This window comes from Polyodon spathula, chromosome 2, assembly GCF_017654505.1.
Source record: "Polyodon spathula isolate WHYD16114869_AA chromosome 2, ASM1765450v1, whole genome shotgun sequence".
NCBI lineage: Eukaryota > Metazoa > Chordata > Actinopteri > Acipenseriformes > Polyodontidae > Polyodon > Polyodon spathula.
Window position 1 is genome coordinate 88,075,084 of NC_054535.1, and position 23,681 is coordinate 88,098,764.

Genomic DNA, 23,681 nt, shown 5'->3' on the forward strand with positions numbered 1-23,681 from the left:
TCAAAGTTCTGATTTGTTCCGGGCCTAGGTTTCCAAATTCGGAAAAAATCACCCCCTATTGGCCTAAAGGAAATGGAAACTGCAGAAAAACATGACAGCCACCCTAGCTGCAGGCCAACCTGCGAAACAAGAACTACACAAGTTTGAGAAATTATCATGCTACACCACACAGCACAACAACCAAGTCGCACTCACCTACCAGAAATGACAACACCTGCGTCTAAAGAATCAATTCGCCAATCTGACAAGCATGCAAAAAACAACACGGAAACCTATGGTGATTTTTGTTTTCATGCCAAGCATTCTTTGATCAAAGCAGGTGATAGTTCTCCTTAGACAACATCAAGACAACAACCTGTCTACACCTACTCGACCACCTGAACAAAAGCGACAATACCATGGAAGACAGACTAGAAGACTTTGACATCTGCAACAGTATGGATATCAAAATAATGACTGAATGTAACTTGTTCAGTGTCCTAAATGTAAATGTAAATCATTTAAGTTAAAGTGTAGAAAAGAGTCGGTGTAATCAGTCAAACCTAAGTTTAAACAACTAGAAAGAAGGGAGGGATGTAATGTAGTGACTCCATTCTAGTAAAGACTAGATTCCAGCTGGTGCTTGTCAAGCACTACATTACGTGACTAGGTAAAAATATTATTCAAGTAGAGTTGATGGTTGGACATGTGGAGCGAGAGCAGGAGTCTTAAAATATAAGTTACTTATTTTACCAATACATGTCAGTGTCTTCATTGTAACACTCACAACACTACATCGTGGAATTAATTTAGCTAGAACAGAAGTATTGGAAATCTATTTTGACTAGACTTGTAGCCAATTTGTCACAGAATGAAATCTGGCTTTTTGTGGACATACAATGAATCTGCACAATTCACAAAACAGAAACTTTCTTACTCATTGTATTTTGATGCTTAGAAGCCCTCAATATGTCACATGAATGCATAATAATATATTATACATGATGACATGTTTAGATTTTGTTAGGTTTTATAAGCAGAAAAGCATGCCTTATTTGTATGGATGCTGTTACACTATGCATAGACATTAGACAAATCATGAGTGCAATCAATACCTATGGTTTGCCAGTTACTGGATAGTGTGGAGTTATCATGCTTATTATTGCTAGGTTCAAGGTGGGGGAAGAGGCAGATTTGGGACAGACTGTTTTAACATGAGTTGCAATAAACAAGCTTCCTTCGATCAAAGTTTAAAATCAGTTGTTTGACCATTTACTCAAAATAACCAGACGTAACAGAGTCTTTCATATACCTAATAAACAGGGCATTTATTTTGTATTACTGTTATTCTACATTTTGAAGTTGTTTCAAATAGACCAGCACTGGCAGCACTGCCCTGGTAGGGCCTCCTGGGGTCAAATTCTGCAATTGCACATAGTAATTGTTTCTTTATATTTATTATTTTTCCCCCTCTCTTTCACTCCTGTTCTCCACTCTTGAACACTCTAACCTTGCTTGGCCACAGCTGTGGGTTTTTATTTTGGCAGAGGGATTAACTGGCTAACAATTACCTAGTTCATCCCTTGACCACATTCAGCATTGATGGGGAATGTTAACCCCATCTATGCTGTAAAACAAAACATTGTTTTTAAAACTAAACCATACAGTAAAATACACAAAAAAAGTGTTGAATGTGTTGTTATTGTAACCAAATGACAATTTAAAAGCGGTCACATACTTTACCTCCTTGTATGACCAAACACATTATGTAAGTTTAGCCTACAAGTATCTTTTTAGCAAAACACATAATTATAGCATATCATAAACCTTAATCTCAGAGTATCACACATTGCTTTTCTTTCAAAAACTGCATGGAGCTGTTACCATGCTGCTGTGTTGCAAATCATGCATAACTGTGCATGGTGTTAAAAAAAAAAAAAAAAACTGTAGTAGTGTGAACCAGTCATTTATAATCTGTATAACTGGGTTCAAGATCCATGCAGCCAGCTTGCTGGAGCTGCATTTCACAAAATTCAGCTGGCTGTCAAACATTCAGCAGCACAGATGTGAATCACTAAAATACCAATGTCCCTGGCAACTTTATGAATAGTCTGTCAAATCATGGAATGGTTTAGCCCCTTTTTAACCCAAACTGAACTAAATGTGTAACAGGTCTACTTAACACTATCGTGAACCAGTGTGTGTGTTTTGGGCTGTTAAAACATGGAGCTCTTTTGCTGCAATTGTCAAGGAACAGACAATTATTTTTTGCCAATGTAAATCGTGGCAGCCTGACCTTTCCCTTATAAAGCCTTGATTAAATTGTTCCAACTTGATCCAAGTAACAGATGGAAAACACCCATGCCCGACAAGAAAAGATTTTTGGCCATCCCCCAGGAGTACATAAAGGGTTGATAGGTGCCCTGCCATATTCCTGTTTTGAAGGGAGATTTGCAGATTCTTTGGGGAATTGTACCAGATTCCATTGTATAGAAATGAAATATCATGGTACAGACCCAGTAATTGTAAGTTTTACATTTGTTTTACTGAACTAAAATTTCCCCATCCTGCCATACTGAAAGACTGCACTTCAGAATGAGGCTCAAGTGAGGTACTGGTATATTTGCGGTTTAACTTCACACCCCATCAATAAGGTTAAATTTGGACACATGGTTTAAAAAAGTTGCTTTTAAAAAAAAAAAAAAAAAAAGGTCACCTGATCAGAAGACAAAATTACTTCAAAAGTAAACAGAGATTTAAGGTTAGTATTGTTGATGTAGCAGGGTGTAACTGTCATATTTTAGAGGACTCATTTAAAATGTTAGCCTATGGCATTCAGAAAAAAATAAAAAACAAAGTCTCCAAAAAACATTTTCAAACAGTGCTTTTATTTATACATATCTACTATATTCAGCTTTCCTCCGTGTATTACAGCTTTCAAACTATACAATAAGCGGAAAGGAATACTTTGGGGTGGGAAAAAAAAAAAATAGCGTCCTTTGTGATAGTTTAACAATAACCGTTGTATGACGTGCAACCAATTTACACCAAGAGGCAAACAAATTCTCAATGGCCTGGGAGACCTGGTCAGAGGTCACTGCACCACCTCATTAAAGCAATCTTTCTACTGCAGAGCCACAACAGCCTCTTCGAAATCCCCTACCCCCACCCCCACCCCCACCAGGTCTTTCTAAACCAAAGCAGGGAAGTCTTCAGGATCATCAGGGTTTGGAGCAAATCCTTGGTCCTGCAAATACAAACAATGTAATGTTATTTTTTTCTTTATTTCCCTTGAGACCATTTTAGCCACATTTTACATGTGACATTGTGCACTACTGTGCAGTATGTATACTCCTGCCACCACTTGGTCAGGATCACATAAGTTGTGAAAAATGCCAGCTTTAGTAGTTAGACAAAACACATGATGGAATCAGCATCCAAAACATCCAACTGCAAGGGGAATTGGACCCAGTGGATGAAAAACAAAAAGGTGAGCAGGCATCAGGAGAGCCAGGGCAAGAATGAGGCCAGGAAGTATATTTACCACTACCGATCTTGGCGGCACATCAGGTCTGGTGGTGGGAGGAGGTCCACCACGACCACGGCTGCCACGGCCCCCTCTACCTCCACGGCCAGGACGGGCCAGACTGCCAAAGTTAATATCCAGCTTTGAGGTGATGTCATTGGCTGGCCTTCGGAAAACATGATGGTCATCCTCATCCTCGTCAGTTTCACCCTTCAGATCCTAATGGAATAAAAAAAAATAATAAATCCCTGTGAATTCAATTATGGTTGGAAGCAGGTCACAAGTGTTAGCCTGGTTGCATATTCCCCCATGCAGAGTCAGAGGATTTTAAATCTTAGATCAGCCAGTGACCGCAAAAATTGTGAAGGCTCTACCACCTTTGCTAGTAATGATGGTAACATATGTAAAACACTCTGTTACAGTGATCCAATGTTTTAATACAACCACACAAAGTATATTAGTGGTGCTATCGGCACCTTAACTTCATAATTCGATCGTGCAGGCATTTAATCCTTTTTATTCAGCGCCTGTCAGGGCCCGCCCCCAACCACCACCGTAACAGGTTTAAAAGGCTCTGCATATCAACAGGACACTCAGTATTGCATCTCCAGCCCCGCCCCCATCAAAAAAACATCTAGAGACCTGTGCTTGACGTCTTTTTGATGATGTCGGACAAGGTCCGATATCGAATCGGAAGGGAAAATTGTAATGTCGGTCCTGGTCCGACACAGGAGCGCAAAAGGGTTAAAAATCTTCTGCAAATCTTGTGTGTGTGTGTGTGTGTGTGTGTAGACATTTTATTTTAATAACTCAAAGTTTAACAGAAGATCGAATAACTAAAAACACCAGTGTGCATAATACTTAACGCAGTACTTCTATTCAAATAAGGACACTTCAGATAAAAAAAAAAAGTTACAAAAAGGACTTGAGTTTAACTGAAAATGCTTGCGTCCACATCAGATGGCCCTTTAACATTGTAATGAATACTATATATTTTAAACAAGCAATTTCTCTAACTATGGCTGTTCATTACAGTTAACATTGTAGGTCTAAAAGCAAAGGTAAACATTTGAATGAATCTTGCAATTCGACTAATTTAACTATCGTGCTAAATTCAGCTTTTTTATAGAAATTGCTATATAATCTAAACATGCTTTGAAAACAAAGTTTTTTTTTTTTTTTTTTTAAAGTGAATAGGCCTACTTCTTATTTTGCTTGTCCAACGCCAAATGCAGAGGCCTAAAGTGTGTAGCCTAGCAACGCACTAATCTACCATACTAACAGTAAAAGCGCACACACAAGGTTAATGCAAACCGGCAACAGAAGACTTCAAACTGGGTTCTAATTTGATGCATTAATTCACCAGTATGAACCGTCACATTGACTAACCGTTGCGTATACACGCAAATAATTGTTTATACATAGGCACACCACTTACGTCAACATACTTGGACTTGTGAATCACAACAGCCTTTGTTGGTACGCTACTTTCTGGCTTACGGATGTTGAAATCCTTCTTTGGTCGGTTCTGTTGCTGTAGAGCTTTCCACTCATCCAGAGTCATCTCCATGGGTCCTTCCTCTGGTTGCTCTCCTTCACCTTCAATTCCCCTGCAACAATAAAGTTAAATAAACACACACATTTCTCATGAGGGGTTTACATTACACTGCAAATAAGTCACTATCTAAAATGTTAAAAACACAAGGAATTTACACTATAGTAGTGGCAGCTTTGTAAACTGTCAAAAGGGTTCATTTCTTGTACAACGCCAACGCTCAGACTTAAGGATACAATTGTATACCAAGTTTGACGCCAGTGTCAAATAATTTAATCCATCATCCAGAAGCCAAAAAGTCACGACAGCCATATTAAGCGACAGTTCAAAGTCAAGGGTGTAGTCAGTTTGCCCAAAAGGTTTTCATAACATTTGTAATATCTTAAACCATCAGTTTGCATCTTTGTATTTGGAAGCATAGGCAGATTTACAAATAAAAGCTCTCCTCATAGGGTAGGCTTGAATATATAAATGCTTCAATTAAAAGCACTTCTTTAAATACTGAGAAATAACTTTGGCTAAACAATGTCCTAAGCAAGTTATCACAACAAGTTTTCAGCAGATGCGCTAAACAAACGTGACTGTCTCCACTACAGTGGCTCTCAAAAGTATTCACCCCCCTTGGACTTTTCCACATTTTATTGTGTTACAACATGGAATCAGAATGGATTTAATAAGGAGTTTTTGCCACCGGTCAATACAAAAAAAGTCCATAATGTCAAAGTGTAAAATAAACTCTACAAATTGTTCTAAATGAATTACAAATATAAAAACAGAAAATAATTTATTGAGTAAGTATTGACCCCCTTGAGTCAATATTTGGATAAGTCTATTTGGATAAGTCTCTACCAGCTTTGCACATCTGGACTCTGCAATTTTTGCCCATTCTTCTTTGCAAAATTGCTCAAGCTCCGTCAAGTTGGATGGGGACCTTTGGTGAACAGCAATTTTCAACTCTTTCCACATATTCTCAATTGGATTGAGGTCTGGGCTTTGACTGGGCCACTCCAGGACATTGACCTTTTTGTTTTTAAGCCACCTCAGTGTGGCTTTGGCTGTATGTTTAGGGTAATTGTCCTGCTGGAAGATTAATCTTCTCCCAAGTCGCAGGTCTCTTGTAGACTTCAGCAGGTTTTCCTCCAGAATTTCTCTGTACTTTGCTGCATCCATTTTGCCCTCTATCTTCACAAGCTTTCCAGGCCCCGACGCAGAGAAGCATCCCCATAGCATGATGCTGCCACCACTATGCTTCACGGTAAGGATGGTGTTCTCAGAACGATGCGCCAAACATAGCGCTTTGCGTTGAGGCCAAAAAGCTCTATTTTGGTCTCATCAGACCATAGAATCTTCTCCCACTTGGTCTAGAGTCTCCCACATACCTTCTGGCAAACTCTAGCCAATGGCTTTTTTTTTTTGACACACTTCCATAAAGGCCAGTTTTGTGAAGCACCCAGGCTATTGTTGCCGTACGCACAGTGTCTCCCAGCTCAGCCGTGGAAGACTAACTCCTTTAGAGTTGCCATAGGCCTCTTGGTGGCCTCCCTGACTAGAGCCCTTGTAGCCCGGATACTCAGTTTTTGAAGATGGCCTGTTCTAGACAGATTCACAGTTGTGCCATATTCTCTCCATTTCTTAATAATGGACTTTACTGTGCTCCGGGGGATATTCAATGCCTTGGAAAAGTTCTTATATCCTACCCCTGATTGGTTCTTTTGAAGAACCTTATTCTGGATTTGCTTTGAATGTTTCTTCGTTTTCATGATGTAGTTTTTGTTAGGAAATGTACTAACCAACTGTGGGACGTCCCAGAGACAGGTGTATTTAACCTGAAATCATGTGAAACACCTTAATTGCACACAGGTGGACTCTATTCAACCAATTATGTGACTTCTAAAGACAACTGGTTGCACCAGAGCTTATTTAAGTCATAGCAAAGGGGGAGAATACTTATGCAATCAATTATTTTCTGTTTTATATTTGTAATTAATTTAGAACAATTTGTAGATTTTATTTTTCACTTTGACATTATGGACTTTGTGTTGCTAAATGGCAAAAACTCCTAATTAAATCCATTTTGATTCCATGTTGTAACACAATAAAATGTGGAAAAGTCCAAGGGGGGGTGAATACTTTTGCGAGCCACTGTATATCCATATTGACAAGGACAGGAATGTCCAGTTCTGTCTACCTAAAATACACGGCAGTCTCTTCGGCAAGAGCAATTTATCGACATTCCATAAACTCACCGATTCTCAGCATCCCCTGGAGCTTCCTGGGCCTCCTCATTCTCAGCTGCCTCTTCAGTTGGGGCAACATGCTCAATGTCACTTAAAGACAACAAGAACCATGACTATACAGTTTTAATGTACAACACACTTTAACCGGCTGATCTTGCAGCACCCACTATGCCCTTAACTAGGTCAGATGCTATTTTGAGCAGGTTTTAACACAAGGCATGCTACTATACCAGTATACAGAGGATTTATTTTCACATGCGGCGTTTAATTCCCAACTCCTCTCCCCCCCCCCCCGAGAAAAAACAGCAAATCCATTTGCCACTTCAGGAGCAAGTTGGTTGCAATCACACTCAACTGCTTAAAATACAACAGCTTGCCTAGACATTAGTGATACTAAAAACAGTAACTTCATGTCTGTACTCGCTTGTTTATACTGAATGGTTAATCTATGCAGCTGATGGCTGCAATAAAAACTTAGATATTTTGCAAGTGTTGTCTGGAATTGGCGACTGCATCTGATTGTGTACAGTAACATGTGAAATAGCAGCTCCCACTGCTCAATGTTAGTGAAGTCTGACAGCATACAAGACAGCTTTTAGGATTATCCGTTACCCAGATATGCCCCCCTTAACAGACGTCTTGGTGCATTCATAAATAGGCACCTGTTTTAACGGGGAGGCAGCACTTGTTACAGGTGACAATGTGCCTAACCCCAAAAACTGTTTACAATTTTATTCTGCATTTGGAGTCTGGAGCCCTGTAAAAAAATAATAAAAATGTGCACAGTTCTTGGAAACAAGTTTTTCGAAAATTCTGAATCTGACCAATAAACAAACACTTCTCCAAATGCAGATTAAAACAAATAATTTTTATATTGGGTCTTTGAGGAGCACTAAGTGATCTACATGTTCTGGTAGAAAATCCACTGGATTAATATTAAATCAATATTAAATAGCCCGCTTCCACTCAGCATCCATTTCACTCAGCTGCCTGCGGACTTGACAAAAACACCCTGGCACAGCAATTGCAGTGGAGGCTGCTAGAATGCATGCTAATAAATTCTATTCTCCAAATGAGTGTAGACACGAATCGGTGCATGCCAATAAATCCTATTCTCCAATTAGTGTAGACACGAACCTGTGCATGCTCATGCTTGTGAACAGATCAAATTTTACTGAAGGGTATCAATAATCTTAGGTCAAGAAAAATCACGGCTCACCGTGTGAATCAACGAATCAGGACGACCTCCCCCCCCCCCTCCCCATACCAAATACAATACACAGCTCTCTCTCCTGTAGTGGAAATTTTGAAAGTAGTCCACAAAAATCACAGTACTGCACCTTGCATGTGGGATCTGTAATTCCCATCTGAAGTAATTTTATCACACATGACTGTGCAGCCATATTTCTATTCCAGGAGGTTTTTTGTTGTTTTGTTTTAATTCCTGTATTTGAAGGATTAAGAATTTCAGTTTGATCAGATTTGATTCTGCAATACAGTCAGCACTTGCATATCCAACCCTATAAAATTTAGACTTCAGTAACGGTTAAACGCATGCGATGCGTATCTGATTTCATTTTGGCCCGTTCCAACTCTTGTCCGTTCAGGGAACACACAAAAAAAAATACATTATCAAATACACAGCTGAAAGGACTTCCAAAATAAGTAGGCTTCCATTTAGATGTACTGTATTGGTTTTGTTGGTACAGTATTACATTTTCAACATAAGTATTTTAATTCAGAACAATACAATTCTGAAAATATCCCTTGCCAAAACTAGACGACACGTGAACTGCAATACAGCACATACTTTTAAATCTGGTATGTATTGTAGCAGTGTATAAAATTTTCCATTAACGACCCAACAGCAAAATGAAATCTAAAATGTTATCCATGCACAGAACTGTGTAAAATGTAAAAGGCAATTTAGCAAAACCAAGATAGATACATATATATATATATATATATATATATATATAGAGATATCTCTCTCGATAGAGATTATACATAGAGAGATTAGAGAGAGAGAGGAGAGATAGAGAGAGAGAGGAGAGAGTTTCCTGAATTAACAGTATCCAAAATTGTAGAATAACAGTACTCGATAAGGCCCTAATGTCACAGTTAACATGAAGATGCACAAAAACTAAGAGAGCAGATAATAAAAAAATACTATCTAGAACTGTTTAACAATTAACTGTTATAACTGATTAACTGATAAGCTTGTCTCGTTCACTTTGTTTTGGCTGCATTCGTCAGGTGAAATGCGAGCTGTGACGGACATTCAAATAAACTAACATTGAAGAGATTGGCTTTGTATGAGAAAACTGGCGGACTGATTTTATTCTTAATACAAGGCTGGTAAAACATGACTGACGTATCTGGTTAACAGATAACTGAGTGCTGACTATTATAGAAAGTGTTGTATAAATGGGTTGCCCTTTTGTATACATATCTATACGTATCTCCATCAGAATTGATCTTTCAGCTTGGGTTTGCTGCCATCATACCTTCAATGTGCCCAATATGGGATTAAGCATTTGTACCTCATGTCGTCCTTAACCGATCCCCAGTTATGAGGTCCACTTCCACCACGCTTTTCATCAGGCCTCATTCCCCTATTTAAAAAAAAAAAAAAAAAAACAGATTACATTGTGATTCATTCAAAAACAAACAGGTAATGATTCACAGCCATACAAGATGGGTCAATGAGTTTAACTAAGATTTTGCTTTGCAGTCAGCTTTTGTCAGTTCGGTTATGTGCACACTATAGAGCATCTTGAACTCCATGTGCATCAATGGGCAACTGAACAAGTCAGTATAGATAGTTGTAGCTAAAAGCAGCCCTTTCTATAAAAACAACAGGGGATCTCCCTGCTTCATTTTATTATTTTTGAATTCCTGTAGCATGCCTTTTCGATTTACTTTGACAGTGCCACAAACATCAGTGCTTTCCTTATGCAGTGTCTCACAGAGCAGGAGAAGTGTAAAAAGTTGTCGGTGTACACTACATTGCCCTTTCCTAGCAGTTTTGCAGTGTTCAGCAGCTGCATGACTACACTGTAACCAATCTAATCAATCAGAAATATGTGGCTTTATGACTAAACCCATTGCAACTTGGGAGTCCTAAAAATATTTCAATTTCCTGTCGATTGGTAGGTTTCCAGTCGTGAAAGTGGGAATGGGGGGCTAGTGTACTGCTAGTACGCAACGCCTGAGCATACCGGTTTGTTTCTGTCACCATCAACTCAATCAAATCAGGAGTGAACATACCAACAAAATAATCATATAGATCAGCACTACTCCAAACTCTCGTTGGCCCAGATTGTGACAGACTGAACTCAATTATTCTTTCCCTGCCGTTTACAGTAGGATTGACCCACCCAGCGCACTCTTATTTCGTGCCACCCCCCTTGGCGAGCTTATTCTCCTGTCAGTGTCAGCCTGGCTGTCTTCTCCCTCGCTGTCACTAACTCCTCCGAGTCTGATCTTTTCATTTCCATCTTCCGACCTTTCTACATCTTCCACAGTAAATCCCTCAATTTCCTCATCACTGTCGCTATCCCAGTTAAACTGACAAATCTCCGCTCTTATATCTGTCTCTCCATTTTTCAATAGCCTACTACAACTCTTGTCTTTCTGCTCTCCAAACAAAATACAAATGAGACTTCATTACCTTGACGTGTATATTTATAAATGTGCAACATTTCACCTAGCAACAAGCATTTGATTGGACAGGAAAAAAATTTTAAATCAACGCGCAGTATAGAATGTTCAGCAGGTGGCCAACTTTAGTCGCTGTGGGCAGTGAGAGACTTAAACTTGAGACAGAAGTTAAAATAGACTAAATCCAGGACTGAATATCCTTCAGGGGTCTTAATATTAAGGATCCTACAGACTAGAGGACTTCAGGGCAGTTGATTTGAGAAGTAGTGCTGCAGACCACTGCTGGGTCCACTTACATTCGGTCACTGCCACTGTGTCGTTCAAATTCTCGTTTGCCTCTCTGGTCAAACCCATCAAAGTTCCTCTGAAATCCACCGCTCCCACCTCTGCCACGCATTGCTCCTCTGCCACCCCATCTGCCTCGCATTGGTCTATCAAACCTGTCAGATGGTCTGAAAATGAGAAATTAACATCTTAAGGAGATAACATTATGACGTGAACAAACTCTGTCCTGAATTAAACATTTTTGGAAGAAAAACTAAAGTAACTTCCAGGTAGAGCCCACCCACGTCAGCAGAACTACATAAAATGACACAGTATTCAGATGCTTCCAAGAAACAAACAGCCTATAATAGCTCAGCAATAAAACAGGATTGGAGAGGCAGGGACAAAAAAAAATAGACAAATCGGGAAGAGCTTTAGGAGGTGGGAGGTAGCAAACAAGGAAGCAGCAATTCAGCAGACCGGGTTTGGAACAGAATCGGTGGAGTTAGTAGATGGTGGCAGAGACACCCATATGACAGTGTGCTTGAGAAACATATGGGAAGTTAGTTGTGCATAGCTTTTCAATGTTAAAGTGCTGCAGCTGTTATCCAATGTTACAAATGGGTACCGTTTGCCATCAGACTATAGGGAAATTGGGGATCGATTTCACTAAAAACTAACCCTACCTGAAGAGGATGTTTTGATACTGAATGAATCTACATTAGAACAGATTGTTCCTTACTTCCTAGTCCATGACAAACAGTCATACTTTTAGGCAGCGTGAAGAATGAACACACTTTTCCACAGAATACTCCTCTGGAGCCTCTACTTCATTGGGCCGACGCTCCCGGAACACAACACGACGCTCTGTCCTCTCCACCTTTGCTTCAGTACCTCGGTTTTCATTCTGACCCATCTGCATGCCACTTCTAGGGGGGCGCTTCTGACCTACAGAAAGTTACATGCTGATCAGTCACTGCACTGATCTACTCTGTGGGAGCAATGCACTTGGGTCCACCTGAACATTTAAGCATTTTTTGCATGACACGCTTTTAATGTTCCTGCATTAAATCTAGATTCAAATGGTAAAGACACTTTCATATGTCAATCTTGCCCCCTCCCCCAGTTTGTTTACATGCCCACACGTAGACCTACACAAGCTCTTTCCCATTGTAGTCTAGTTGACAAGGAGAACACAAGAGGAAATAGCCAGAGCATTTTAAAAGCTGTTAGGTCACACATCCCGTAAGTGTTTTGTACCCAAATACAAGAACGCAATTTCAGGATGATTATCAATAAACTGGCAACACCCAGAACAGTGCTGTTCTGGGTGTTGCCAAAACTACGCATCAAATATTGTATTTTAGGGATTAAAACACTGCTGCCTTATAGGAGTTTCCTACACAAATGTAAGGGGGTTCTGTGTCTTTACACAGTTGAACAAAGCACCCCCTCCCTCCTCAACTCTGACATGGTCTACTGCTTAAATTCTCTTTTCTTAACTGTTGAACACATTTGAGATTTTATTTGAAAATTTTAATGGTTTGATACATGTAAAGAAGAAAGCTTGTAGTAATTTGTTTTACGGCTGGGTTACACGAGAATGTTGCGACAATTTATTAAGTATACAGTGGCTTGTTTAAACAGGCCTTGCTTTCTTTTTCACTCAGGATAGGCAGTATGGGCGGCATAATAATGCCCGACAAGGCTACAAGCAGCAAAAACACTGCTCCGCCGTTTAAAATTAAACACAATTTAAGTCAAGCTGTCAGATGTGATGCATATGCACATTAGGGCTTCATGAATTCCACAAATACATAAAGTCATAGTTCATGTCAAGTCACAGCGGCCTCATTCAATCCACCACGAGGCTCTGGTTACTTCAGCGAAACACCACGGTAAGAAGACTAATCGTAACATCGATAAAATATTCAGACATCACAAATTGGAGCTATTCGTCATGACTCGTGCTGCTTTCTGTACCCTAACTGTATGCTCCTAGTTAAACTAAAAACCCACATGAACTATCGAAACATTTCTGCCCCATGCACACTAGCCTTGCCTGTCAATATGTATTTGTTTAAGACTAGGAAAACATTACTCAATTCAACAGATCTTCAAAAAAGTATAAATGTCGATATTCTCAATTTTTACCATAGTTTGTTTATTTTTTTTTCTAAAACCGGGTCAAGATATGAATCTTAAAGTATGTAACGACGTTAGCGTAAAAAGCATATACTGAACAGGACTTCAGTTTATTATTCCATCTACTCAATTGAAGTCAGTACGAGTATGCATTTTTATTCCCCTCACCCGCGGTGTTTCTCGCAACCTCGTCATTTCCCTCGCCTCCAGGAACCGTAACGACCTTCCTATCTTTTTGGGATTCTCTCCTGCCCGATTTTGAAGCGGTCCCGCTTTTCTTGGGCTCGTCCTTTTTCTTTTTTTGCTCCTCTTCTACCTCGCGGAGGATATCAAAGGGGTCGGCCTCATCATCCAAAAGCTGATCGAAGCGGTTCATCACGGCGCATCCAAAAGTCTCCTGCATTGCGCCGGAGACTGGGCTACTGATCGCTCCCTTCATTTTGTATGACTTATTTAAAAAGCTGATTCCACCGCGGTGCTGCTGTGTATAACTCTTAATTTTCGCTCTTGTTTAGGAGCCGAGGGGGGCCACTGTATTCATTCTCGGGTTCGCTACTGACTCCCTCCCTTGTTGCTGATGCGACTGCAGGTTAACAGGTGAAATTCCAATATGGCGGGTTGGTTTATATCCCAGCCGACGACACGCCTCGTTAGTATTCATGAGCTCTTAAAGGAGAACAGCATCTTTCTGGTGACAATACAAACTACTACGCTGTTTTGTTAGGTCCTTGTGTCAAATGGTTTCAGAGCAAATAATACGCACCAAGTGAGATTTTAGCAGTTTCCCATCAAGATAAATTTTACACTAAAACATATTTCATTGATGTCAGTTTATTACACTATTCAGATATCGTTGCGTGCATTTTTTTAAAAATTAGAAAGCAGTGTTTAAAGGTAGTTTTTGAATACTGTGGCAATGCCATCCGTCTCCATTGAAACATAACATCTTAATAATAATATATACACACTTGGGATAGCCACAAATTAATTAAATGCAATTAATGTTGTTACTTTATCTTAATTGCTCGGTCTTTATAGCAACATTTACAGGAGACGGACTAACATAACCATTGTGATAGATTAATCTTTCTGCATTTGCGTTTTGTGCGTTAGGTGGCATTTGATTTAACAGAATGACAGTTTGTCAAGTAACAGAGGTTCATCTAATCCTCAGTTGCCTTTTCTACAGGTTCCACATGAAGACAAAACACGAAACATGGACTGTGGAACACACAGATATAGAGGAAAACAAACAGAATTCGTACAGTAGAACATGGTACCTGTGTATTTTGCCCAATCCAATTATAATAATCTACACATTTAAGTTAATAATGTTATCCATAACTATCAAACACTCAGTAATGCTGAAATTATACTACAGTGAATAATTTGCAAACAGAAATTAACTCTTGCATCATGCAATCACACAAGATAAAACAATGATTGACATTTTTACCGTTGTAGCTAAAATTACTGCTTCTTAGTACCTAATCACTGTATGTGTTGTTGCGCAAACTCACCAGTTGTCAAGGTGTAATCAGATTAAGTGACCTACCTCAAAAGTATGTGCAATAGAATTTTGGAATGTTTTGTGTATACGAGTAATTTTAGTGAATTTAAAGGCGTGCCAACCAATTCTATAAAATGCATGATCTTATCTATTGCAAGCTTCACAAACGTTACTACTGGTCCTCCCTTTGTTGTACTCAGGACTGAAGAAGATTGAAAATGTTTTCAGTATTCTGAAAGAATAAAGTACAGTTTCGAGTTTTATTTTTGTTTTTCATTTTTCAATTTAGTGCATTTTTAAAAATGCATTCATAGGGCCTAGGAAGTATTTATTTGCAGAGTACTAATCTGTGTAATAAATAAGACACAGACAACTAAAGAAAACATTGATGTATACAAAATTGGCGTTCCAGATAAAAACAATCTGAATTCCCTGAATGAGACGGTTTGTGATGTATATTTTCCTGTGTAACAAATGGTTTTAGTAGTATGTTGCTATCGATATGATGTTAATCACGCGTTAAGGCCATCTTAAAGTTTGTTTCTCGTACTTTTTGATATACGTACAATGTCGTTTCATTATTAATTTTGAAACTGTCATTAAAATGTATGTGATCTAAAAATATATATCTTAATCGTTTATCATTCACAATCAATGCATACTTCCTGAAGTCGGTTTAGTATTACATAAATGTATGCGTACCTCCTCCTGTCCCTTTAAAAGGACCACAAAACAAACAGACGTTACAGTGTGAGCGGGAGATCCCTTTCATCAATAAATGGTACATCCTAGCAGAGCTTCAGAAGTCCTCACAATCAACCACTGGTTACTTTGACCCCAAAACTCGCCCATTTTGCCCACATAAACCGGTAATTGGTGCGAATTGCTGTCAACCACAAGCAGCGCGACTAAACCTTTAAAAAACATTGGATAAAACGAGTAAACCAATCGTCAAACAACAAACCCCGCCTTACATTCTGATCTGGCAGTCGTGTAGACTTTTATTGGTGACGAAACCCTGAAACGTCACATATAGAGGGTGTTGGCATTGGAGAAAAACAAAATTCACTAACGCCCAGGCGCGAATTGTAACGCGGGAAAAGTTTTAGAGGCTTAGCCGCTTTGTATTTACAGTCTGAAAGGACTGCTCTGGGAGTGAGGAAGCAGAAAGTAAACGTGTATTATTTTGTAGCGCATGTTCATTTTGGAAACGTAATGTATAGTGGTTCATATTTAATCAACCGTATTTTGCTTTAAACTATTTTAAAAGGTTATTCTGCATTCATACAGAAAGGGGGGCAGGAAGGATATTTAAATTATACAGTAGTAAGTGTGCTGCATATATTATATTAAAGTATATACAGGATATACTTTGAGAATTATACCTTTTTAGGTTTTTTTTTTTTTTTAATTTTCCTAAAACAATGGCTGAAAACAAACAGTCCCAGATGATTTTTTGCAACGATTCTCCAAAAAGAGTGTTGGTGTCTGTTATTAAAACTACTCCGATTAAACCGAAGAAGATTGAGAGCCTCATGCCGACGAGCCCAGGATTCAGCGACTTCATGGTCTATCCGTGGAGATGGGGAGAAAACGCCCATAATGTTACTCTGAGCCCAGGACCCGTTAACGGAGCTGCATCTCCTACAGGAAGCAAGACGGGAGGCGAGGGGGACCCCGCTGCCAACCCAGACTACTTAAAGGTCAGTCTATTTGTGTTTTGGCTGTACTCGTTACGTTTTCTTATGTCCTGTAATTCTTGTGGTTAAACTTGGTGCATATTTGTAAGACAAAAGTGCAATAATAATAAAAAAAAGGCTATAATGTTATCGCTGCTTTTGCACTGTAATATTCACAATATAGTTTATTACAGTACAACACGCGACTGTTCAAGTACCGTATTAAATCACACGGAAATAGGAAATTCTCCCATTTAGAGATGTGTGTTAAACTGCATTTGAGTTAAAGATGCGGGTAATTCTTCTAATCTCTTAATTTATTTGTAAGCCGTTTATTTTCCCTCCTAAAATTAAATGCGTATTTTCTATTTAACATGAATAATTACTCAACAAAAAAGTACTGTTAAAACTCTTTAGTTGAAATGATAATTATCCCAGCATCGATTTTGCTAAACCAGATGACTTTTGTCTTATTACTATTTTTATTTTTTTTCGGGGTTTAAAAAAAAAAAAAAAAAAAAACTCGCATTTTACCCGCGCTATCTGTATGAATGGAGTTTAAAGTGAAACCACTTTCAGCAGCAGCTGGTAGGCAAGGTGACGTCACCGGCGCGCGCCAGAAAAAAATGACTGCAGATGCTGTTTCAGAAGGGGAGGGGCATGTAAGGTACATGAACTGTTACACCATAATATAATCATACTAGTGATATGTACTTGAACGCCAGTTACTTTAAAGCCAGAGCTACCTGTAGTGATCTTTTTAAATAGCACATGTTGGTTTACAGACACTTCCCGTTCACTCAGTAATATGCATATATTCAGAGAGCAAAATACGAAAAAAGTGATTTTGCCTTATGAAGGCAAGTTAGGGTGTGTAGTGTGATATATATATATATATATATATATATATATATATATATATATATATATATATATATATAATAACCTGAGGGTACTATGGTGTAGTGTAATCCTTTTTATGTGCTAGGGGTTTCTCTTAACATTTGAGTGGGTACTTGGTATTATTTCCAAGGAGACACAGTTTACAGTTTAGCAGAAGACATGTGTAAGAGTGAAATACTGGCATGAAAAAATAAATCCATTGCAAAATTAGTCGTGAGGTTATAAAAACGCCAGCTGTTATGACACCCAGCCATAAAGGATAAGCCTACATGTTTAATATTGAAATATGCAGACTAAAGTGAATGAATTGTTTCAGGATGGGATTCGACGCGGGCGCCCAAGGGCTGAGACTGTCCGAGAGTTGATAAATGAAGGAGAGAGCTCTTCCAGCCACATCCGCTGTAACATCTGCAACAGGGTGTTTCCCAGGGAGAAATCCCTGCAGGCACACAAGAGAACACACACGGGTACGTTGCTGGCGGACGATTAGGGTGATGTTTTCAGAAATTAAAACATTGTCCTCCTCTGGAGTCGATAGATTTCTGTTATTGTTTTAATACACTGAGAAACCTAACCATTTGCAATAGGTTAGTAGAATACAGCGCAGTCCAACAAAGGTCAGGAAAAATCCACCTGCCCCACAGAAACTTTCTTCCACAATTATTTTTTTCTGTTTAGAAAAGATGCATTTGTGTCTTTTAACCGTTTGTGTTACTGGCTTCTGACTTCCAGTTTATTTATCCACTATTTAAATTTGTTTTTATAGAGCTAGACAGGGCTTCATGGCAGAGAAGATTTGTTCCCTGCTTGCACACAAGTTTCTTTTTTTTTTCATTATTTGTATTTAAAGGAGTTATTAAAGGTATTTGCATTTATGTTCTCTTGTATTTGTGTTCCAGGTGAAAGACCTTACCTGTGTGACTACCCGGACTGTGGCAAGGCCTTCGTTCAGAGTGGACAGCTTAAAACTCACCAGCGGCTGCACACTGGGGAGAAGCCTTTTGTTTGCTCAGAAAACGGTACGGTGACAGTAAAAATATAATTTAAATGGCAAACTATATATTTACAGCTTTTCCCCAGTGAATGTTTTACAGTAAGAGTTGTGTTTTTGCATGCATGCTTTGATTTGTATACAAATGCTCTCATGATTTAGTGTGGGTTGCTTAAACTGTTTGTTTTTTAATTAAATCATTATCAATTATTTGTTTTCTAATTAATAATTTTTCATCTCTGTTATTCCTTGCTCTGCTCCTCTTAGGTTGTGGAAACAGATTTACACATGCAAACCGCCACTGCCCAAAGCATCCCTATGCCAGGCTGAAGAGAGAGGAACCTGCTGGAGGGCAGGGTAAATCCCAGGCTGCTGACAACAAGGCAGTTGCTGAGTGGCTTGCAAAGTGAGTATTTATTTAATTTTAAACATGAATTAAACATGAATGTGTGTGTGTAGACACATTGGCTTTTGGATGTTCTGCTAGGAACAGGGCCACAGACCATGCTTAACCCTTTGCAGTCCATTTATTGAGTGCTTGTCAGGCGCGTCGGGTCCAATTTATTTTCACTTGCGCTGTTTATTTTACACGTGCTGTTTAATTTTTTTTTTTCAGAGTAAAACAGGTTTAAAAGGCATTGAATTACAAAAGAACACTCAGTACTGTACTTCCAGCCAAGCCCTACCCTTTGTTCACCTGCATTTTTCACATACCTCTTTATAGTCGTGCATACTGAAATCTCCTTATCACTTGTTTTATCACCAAACATCGTCAATAATGCAATCCAAGTTGTCATTTTATTACTCTAATATCTCAAAGCTCTGCAAGTGTCTGTGATATTCTTTGAGCCCTGGATGCGGAAGCAGCTATCTCCTTGTTTGTCTGTAGTGCATGGGCGCTAGGAGATATGGACTTCTTTTTTTTTTTTTTTTTGGCTTCATTCAGCTCACTCGGCCATTGAAAGATTTCTCTGCTTTTTCTGGAGAAAAAACGACTAGAGACCTGTGCTTTACATCTTTTTGATGTCGGACCTTGTATATGCGCTTTGTAGATTAAGGTAATTGGGTTGCAAAGTTGCATTTAGACATTGTTTATATATTGCTTTCCAAGTGGGACTTATTTTCATCTTCTAAGATTCAGGGTAGTTTTTTTTTTGTTTTGTTTTTTAGCCAAAAGCAAGTGATTCAACTGTAAATGGTGGTCTGACTTTGTGTTCACTCTTTGGTAGGTACTGGCAGACCAGAGAACAGCGCACTCCCAACCCCAAGGGAAAGGGGCTACAGAAGGCTGATCAAGAGCAGCAGGATCCACTGGCATACCTGCAGTCAGACGAGGATGAGGAGGAAATGGAGGTGGAGGAGAAGAGTGGAGCAGCATGTCGCCGCCTGCAAGAGCAGCGGGAGCGACTGCATGGGGCGCTGGCTCTCATCGAGCTCGCTAACCTGTCTTCCTCCCAACTCCGCCCCTAGACGACACTGCCCAGGGCAGCAATCTTCACTTGTTCCCCACTACGATCCCTAAGCCAATAGCTCGGTGGGGGGGTGGGGGGGTGGCAGAAGCTAAAGCACCTTATTTTGCTTACATTAGGCTGCTATTATGTAGTATATTAATATGAAGAATGTTGTGGTCTCCTGCACTTAACTAAGGTGGAGACAATGTTTTGGTTTTTTGTTTTGCACTTTTGGTAAAGAGTATGATGTAAAGTACAAGTTTATTGTAAATATATGGGTTTAACTATGATGGACTGCGCAATGCAGGGAGCATACTGGAAAATACAGTATGAAGGCCTAGCCATGGCTTTTGCAAGCCTAATGCAAATCACTTACAGCAATTAACGAATCAAGCACAAATTAAGGAAATGTCTTTTACATTAAAAGGCAATAACCTAGAATAATCCCGTTGTGAATCCTTGTTTATTTCACTTTTGAGATCGATCCTGCCCTCTACCCAGACTTTACCCAGACTTCCATCTGGATGTGACCTGAGGTAGAAATAAAAAAAGAAAAGTGAATTGGCTCTCTAGCTTTTAACCTCTAAGCCACAAAGCCTAAACATGTGAAAGCACTTCCTGCTGATCCAGACAGCACATTTTTAACCTTATTTATTATTCATTTGTTGCTGTGTGATCACAGAGTTTAAATAAAGTGCAAATAAGGAGAGTGAAGGTTAAGGGTAATGTCATTTATGTTTTGGCTTTCATATTAAAAAAAAAAAAAAAACCCAAAAAAACATGTTTTACTGAAATTTGAATATTGTCCAAGATTCAGATTCATGCCTTGTTTTTGCCCTTAATCCTCCTCTGGTCAAGGCAAGAAACAAACTTTAGAAATGTTTCCTTTTGAGTTTCAGCGTTAAATCGTTTCTATTTGAAAATCAGGCCTCAATTACAACCAATTATTGGAACCCTTGCATGTTGCTAATTGACGTTTAAAATACTTTACCGATTCATTTATGTTAAATGACCTTATTTACATATTTTAATGTATATTCCAAATATATTAGTAAATTAAGAAATGCATTTAGGATGACCTAATGAACCACATCCTTTATAATTTAATTAATTATCCTTGCACTTGTCTTTTAAAGTTTCTCCACTGAGCACCTTATTCCAATTTACAATCCCTTAATGTTTTTTTTGTTTGTTTGTTTTGTTGTTTTTTGTTGTGTGTGCAACAGTCCAACAGGTTTGACAGGTAAGCCCTGTATACTGCTGGCCAATCATTTTATAACCATTTTTAAAGCCGGTTTAAACAGAACATTTAAAGCGATTTTATGGTTTTAAAGAACTTCTGATTTAAGTTGTAATGCTTCCTAAAAAATGAATGTCCAATGTTATTGAAAAAAAAAAGTATACTATCTTCATAATCAAAAGGAAAATTCCTCCCAATTAACTTGGTTACACAGTTGTGTAATGAGAACGCATTTAAACTAGGCCTTTACCAGTGGCTCAGAGCTTGAAGCTTGCTTACTTTAATCTCTATTCTGAAGCACTTGCCTTCACCAGCACTTTGCAAGAAGGTCCTTTTTATTTGAATTGTTCCACCAGAGGTGGGAATGCTCTCATCAGCATTTCTGTAGTCGGGGGGGATTAGGCTTGCAAAGTCAATGTGCTAGGATAGAAACATTGGGCATGAACCCTGTAATGAGAAATGAGGCACTTGTTTATACTGTTGATAATAAAGGGTATTGTTTGGTGATGGTGTTTAGTTGTCTGAAATGTTAGGAACTTTTTGTTTGCAACACTAAATATTTTGCTTTGTAGTATAAGTAGAGAAGGCCTATTTAAACAAGGCTTTTATATGTATACCATAAGCTACTGCTTTTGTTGAAATATTCAGATTTGTGGCCATCTATTATCAATTAAAATGTTTTGCTTTGAACTGCATTTGAAGTTCAGCACTATTATATGGCATGGTTTTGTTTTTTAGACACTTGGCATTATGGTACTTTGTTTAATGTCACAAAGGAAAACTTTCAAGCAAAAAGTGTTATCATCTACTGGTTCTGTAATGCCATAAATATTTGCAACGAAAATATTTGGCGACTCACACCCATTAAACCTATTTTGCTCCAGATATGTTGGCAAGCTGTTGCAGTGTACGATGTAAGTGTTAGTGAAATTTGATATTCGGGCAAAAAATGTTTGCGTTTTTTGTTTTCATATGTGAAAAACGCGTAACAAAAGGCTTGCAAATATTTATGGCTTAACAGTATTTTTCAAAAGGTTAACTGGAAATTCTGTATGAAAAGACATCTAAAACACCACTGCAAATTTGCAGTGCCGTATTAAGGGTAACATTTAGAAAGAAAATACAGATGTACATAAAAAGTGTAATTTAAACAGACAATTGGCAGATGTTTGACCCTAGAAGTGACATTTTTTTACATGTTAAATAACAATTTTTAGATAGCTACTTCTAGTAGTTTTCTTAATTACCTGACCCAGGTTAGAAATGGGATGTTTTGGAGTACACCAAAGGCACTACTAAGTTCAAGGCTTACTTAGGCTTTGGGTTTTCTTTAACTGAACCCTGAGTTGTATTTAATTAGGAAGAAATTGATTCTTTTGACTTATTCTGGGTCTAGAGTCTTGACTTTTTTTACAGTTCTTCCTAATTATGTGAGCTATTGTCATGAATGACTGCTTTTTTGTGGGTTTTTTAAATTCAAGATGGTTGCACAAAGACCTGTTTGCGAAGTGTAAAAGAGAAACCACTTTGTATTGCTTTAATTTGTTTGGTATGAATGTATTCTATTTTAGTACAGAGTGCTACACACAAGCAACCTTTTGCTAAGCTGTCTTTCATTTGGAATTCATTTAGGCACACTTGTCTGGCTGTTAATGTTAAGAAGCAAGTCTGTCTCAATTGTTCTCTGAAGTCATTTTGTACATCTTTGTTTTCCATCTGTTAAAAAAATAACTACCAATACTTTGGTTTTTGGTATTTGACATTGATGCCTCAGACTGAAATTGCATTGTGTTTGGAAGAAAATGCTAAACTGGCTGTAACTTCTATTTAGTGCTTTGAATGAATAAATAAAGCATTTTAAATAAGTTTTATTTTTTTCCTTTCTTGCAGCAATTTGTTATTGATTGATTTTGTTTTTCAGCAATTGCCTTTTTATGTAAAATATGTTTGATGGTATAAAAAAATATTGTTAGTGGTGTTGGGTCAGAATGTTTAATTACTGTGGCATTGGTAGTCTTAGTTTACATTTGGAAACGGTGATGCCATGGAACTGCCTTGAAAGTCAGAAATAAAATACGGCATATCACCCTTTATTTGCCTGTAACATATTAACCACGTACTGTAGTATATTTTCCAAAAGTATAGGTTGTTGTACTAAATATATATCAGTAGCTCTCAAAAGTATTCAGCCCCTTGGACTTTTCCACATTTGATTGTGTTACAGCATGGAATCAAAATTGATTTAATTAAGAGTTTTTGCCACTGTTCAACAAAAAAAGTCCATAATGTCAAAGTGAAAAATAAACTCTACAAATTGTTCTAAATGAATTACAAATATAAAAAGAGAAAATAATTGATTGCATAAGTAGTCACCCCCTTGAGTCAATATTTGGTAGAGGCACCTTTGGCAGCAATTCCAGCCATGAGTCTATTTGGATAAGTCTACCAGCTTTGCACATCTGGACACTGCAATTTTTGCCCATTCTTCTTTGCAAAATTGCTCACGCTCCGTCAAGTTGGATGGGGACCTTTGGTGAA

The 23,681-nt window shown here is 38.4% G+C and overlaps 2 protein-coding genes across 3 annotated transcripts; one reads left to right on the forward strand and one right to left on the reverse strand.

Moving 5' to 3' along the window:
- Window positions 1–2,848: 2,848 nt before the first annotated feature.
- LOC121303001 (intracellular hyaluronan-binding protein 4-like) lies at window positions 2,849–13,986 on the reverse strand. Of its 2 annotated transcripts, XM_041233396.1 has the most exons (8): window positions 13,538–13,985; window positions 12,022–12,172; window positions 11,257–11,412; window positions 9,841–9,912; window positions 7,307–7,387; window positions 4,944–5,115; window positions 3,524–3,724; window positions 2,849–3,226 (listed from the first exon to the last, which is right to left on the reverse strand). In XM_041233396.1, the coding sequence occupies exons 1-8, from the start codon at window positions 13,806–13,808 to the stop codon at window positions 3,170–3,172; spliced, it is 1,161 nt and encodes a 386-aa protein (XP_041089330.1). In that variant the 5' UTR covers window positions 13,809–13,985; the 3' UTR covers window positions 2,849–3,169. The 2 variants fall into 2 exon arrangements, with proteins under 2 accessions (XP_041089330.1, XP_041089338.1); XM_041233404.1 differs by lacking the exon at window positions 11,257–11,412 and having other exon boundaries at window positions 13,538–13,986.
- A 2,001-nt stretch (window positions 13,987–15,987) lies between these two features.
- Window positions 15,988–22,954, forward strand: LOC121303015 (zinc finger protein 367-like). The gene is made up of 5 exons (XM_041233414.1): window positions 15,988–16,582; window positions 17,778–17,928; window positions 18,361–18,480; window positions 18,720–18,858; window positions 19,682–22,954. Exons 1-5 carry the CDS (start codon window positions 16,304–16,306, stop codon window positions 19,920–19,922), a joined length of 930 nt encoding a protein of 309 aa, XP_041089348.1. The 5' UTR covers window positions 15,988–16,303; the 3' UTR covers window positions 19,923–22,954.
- The last annotated feature ends 727 nt before the right edge of the window (window positions 22,955–23,681 follow it).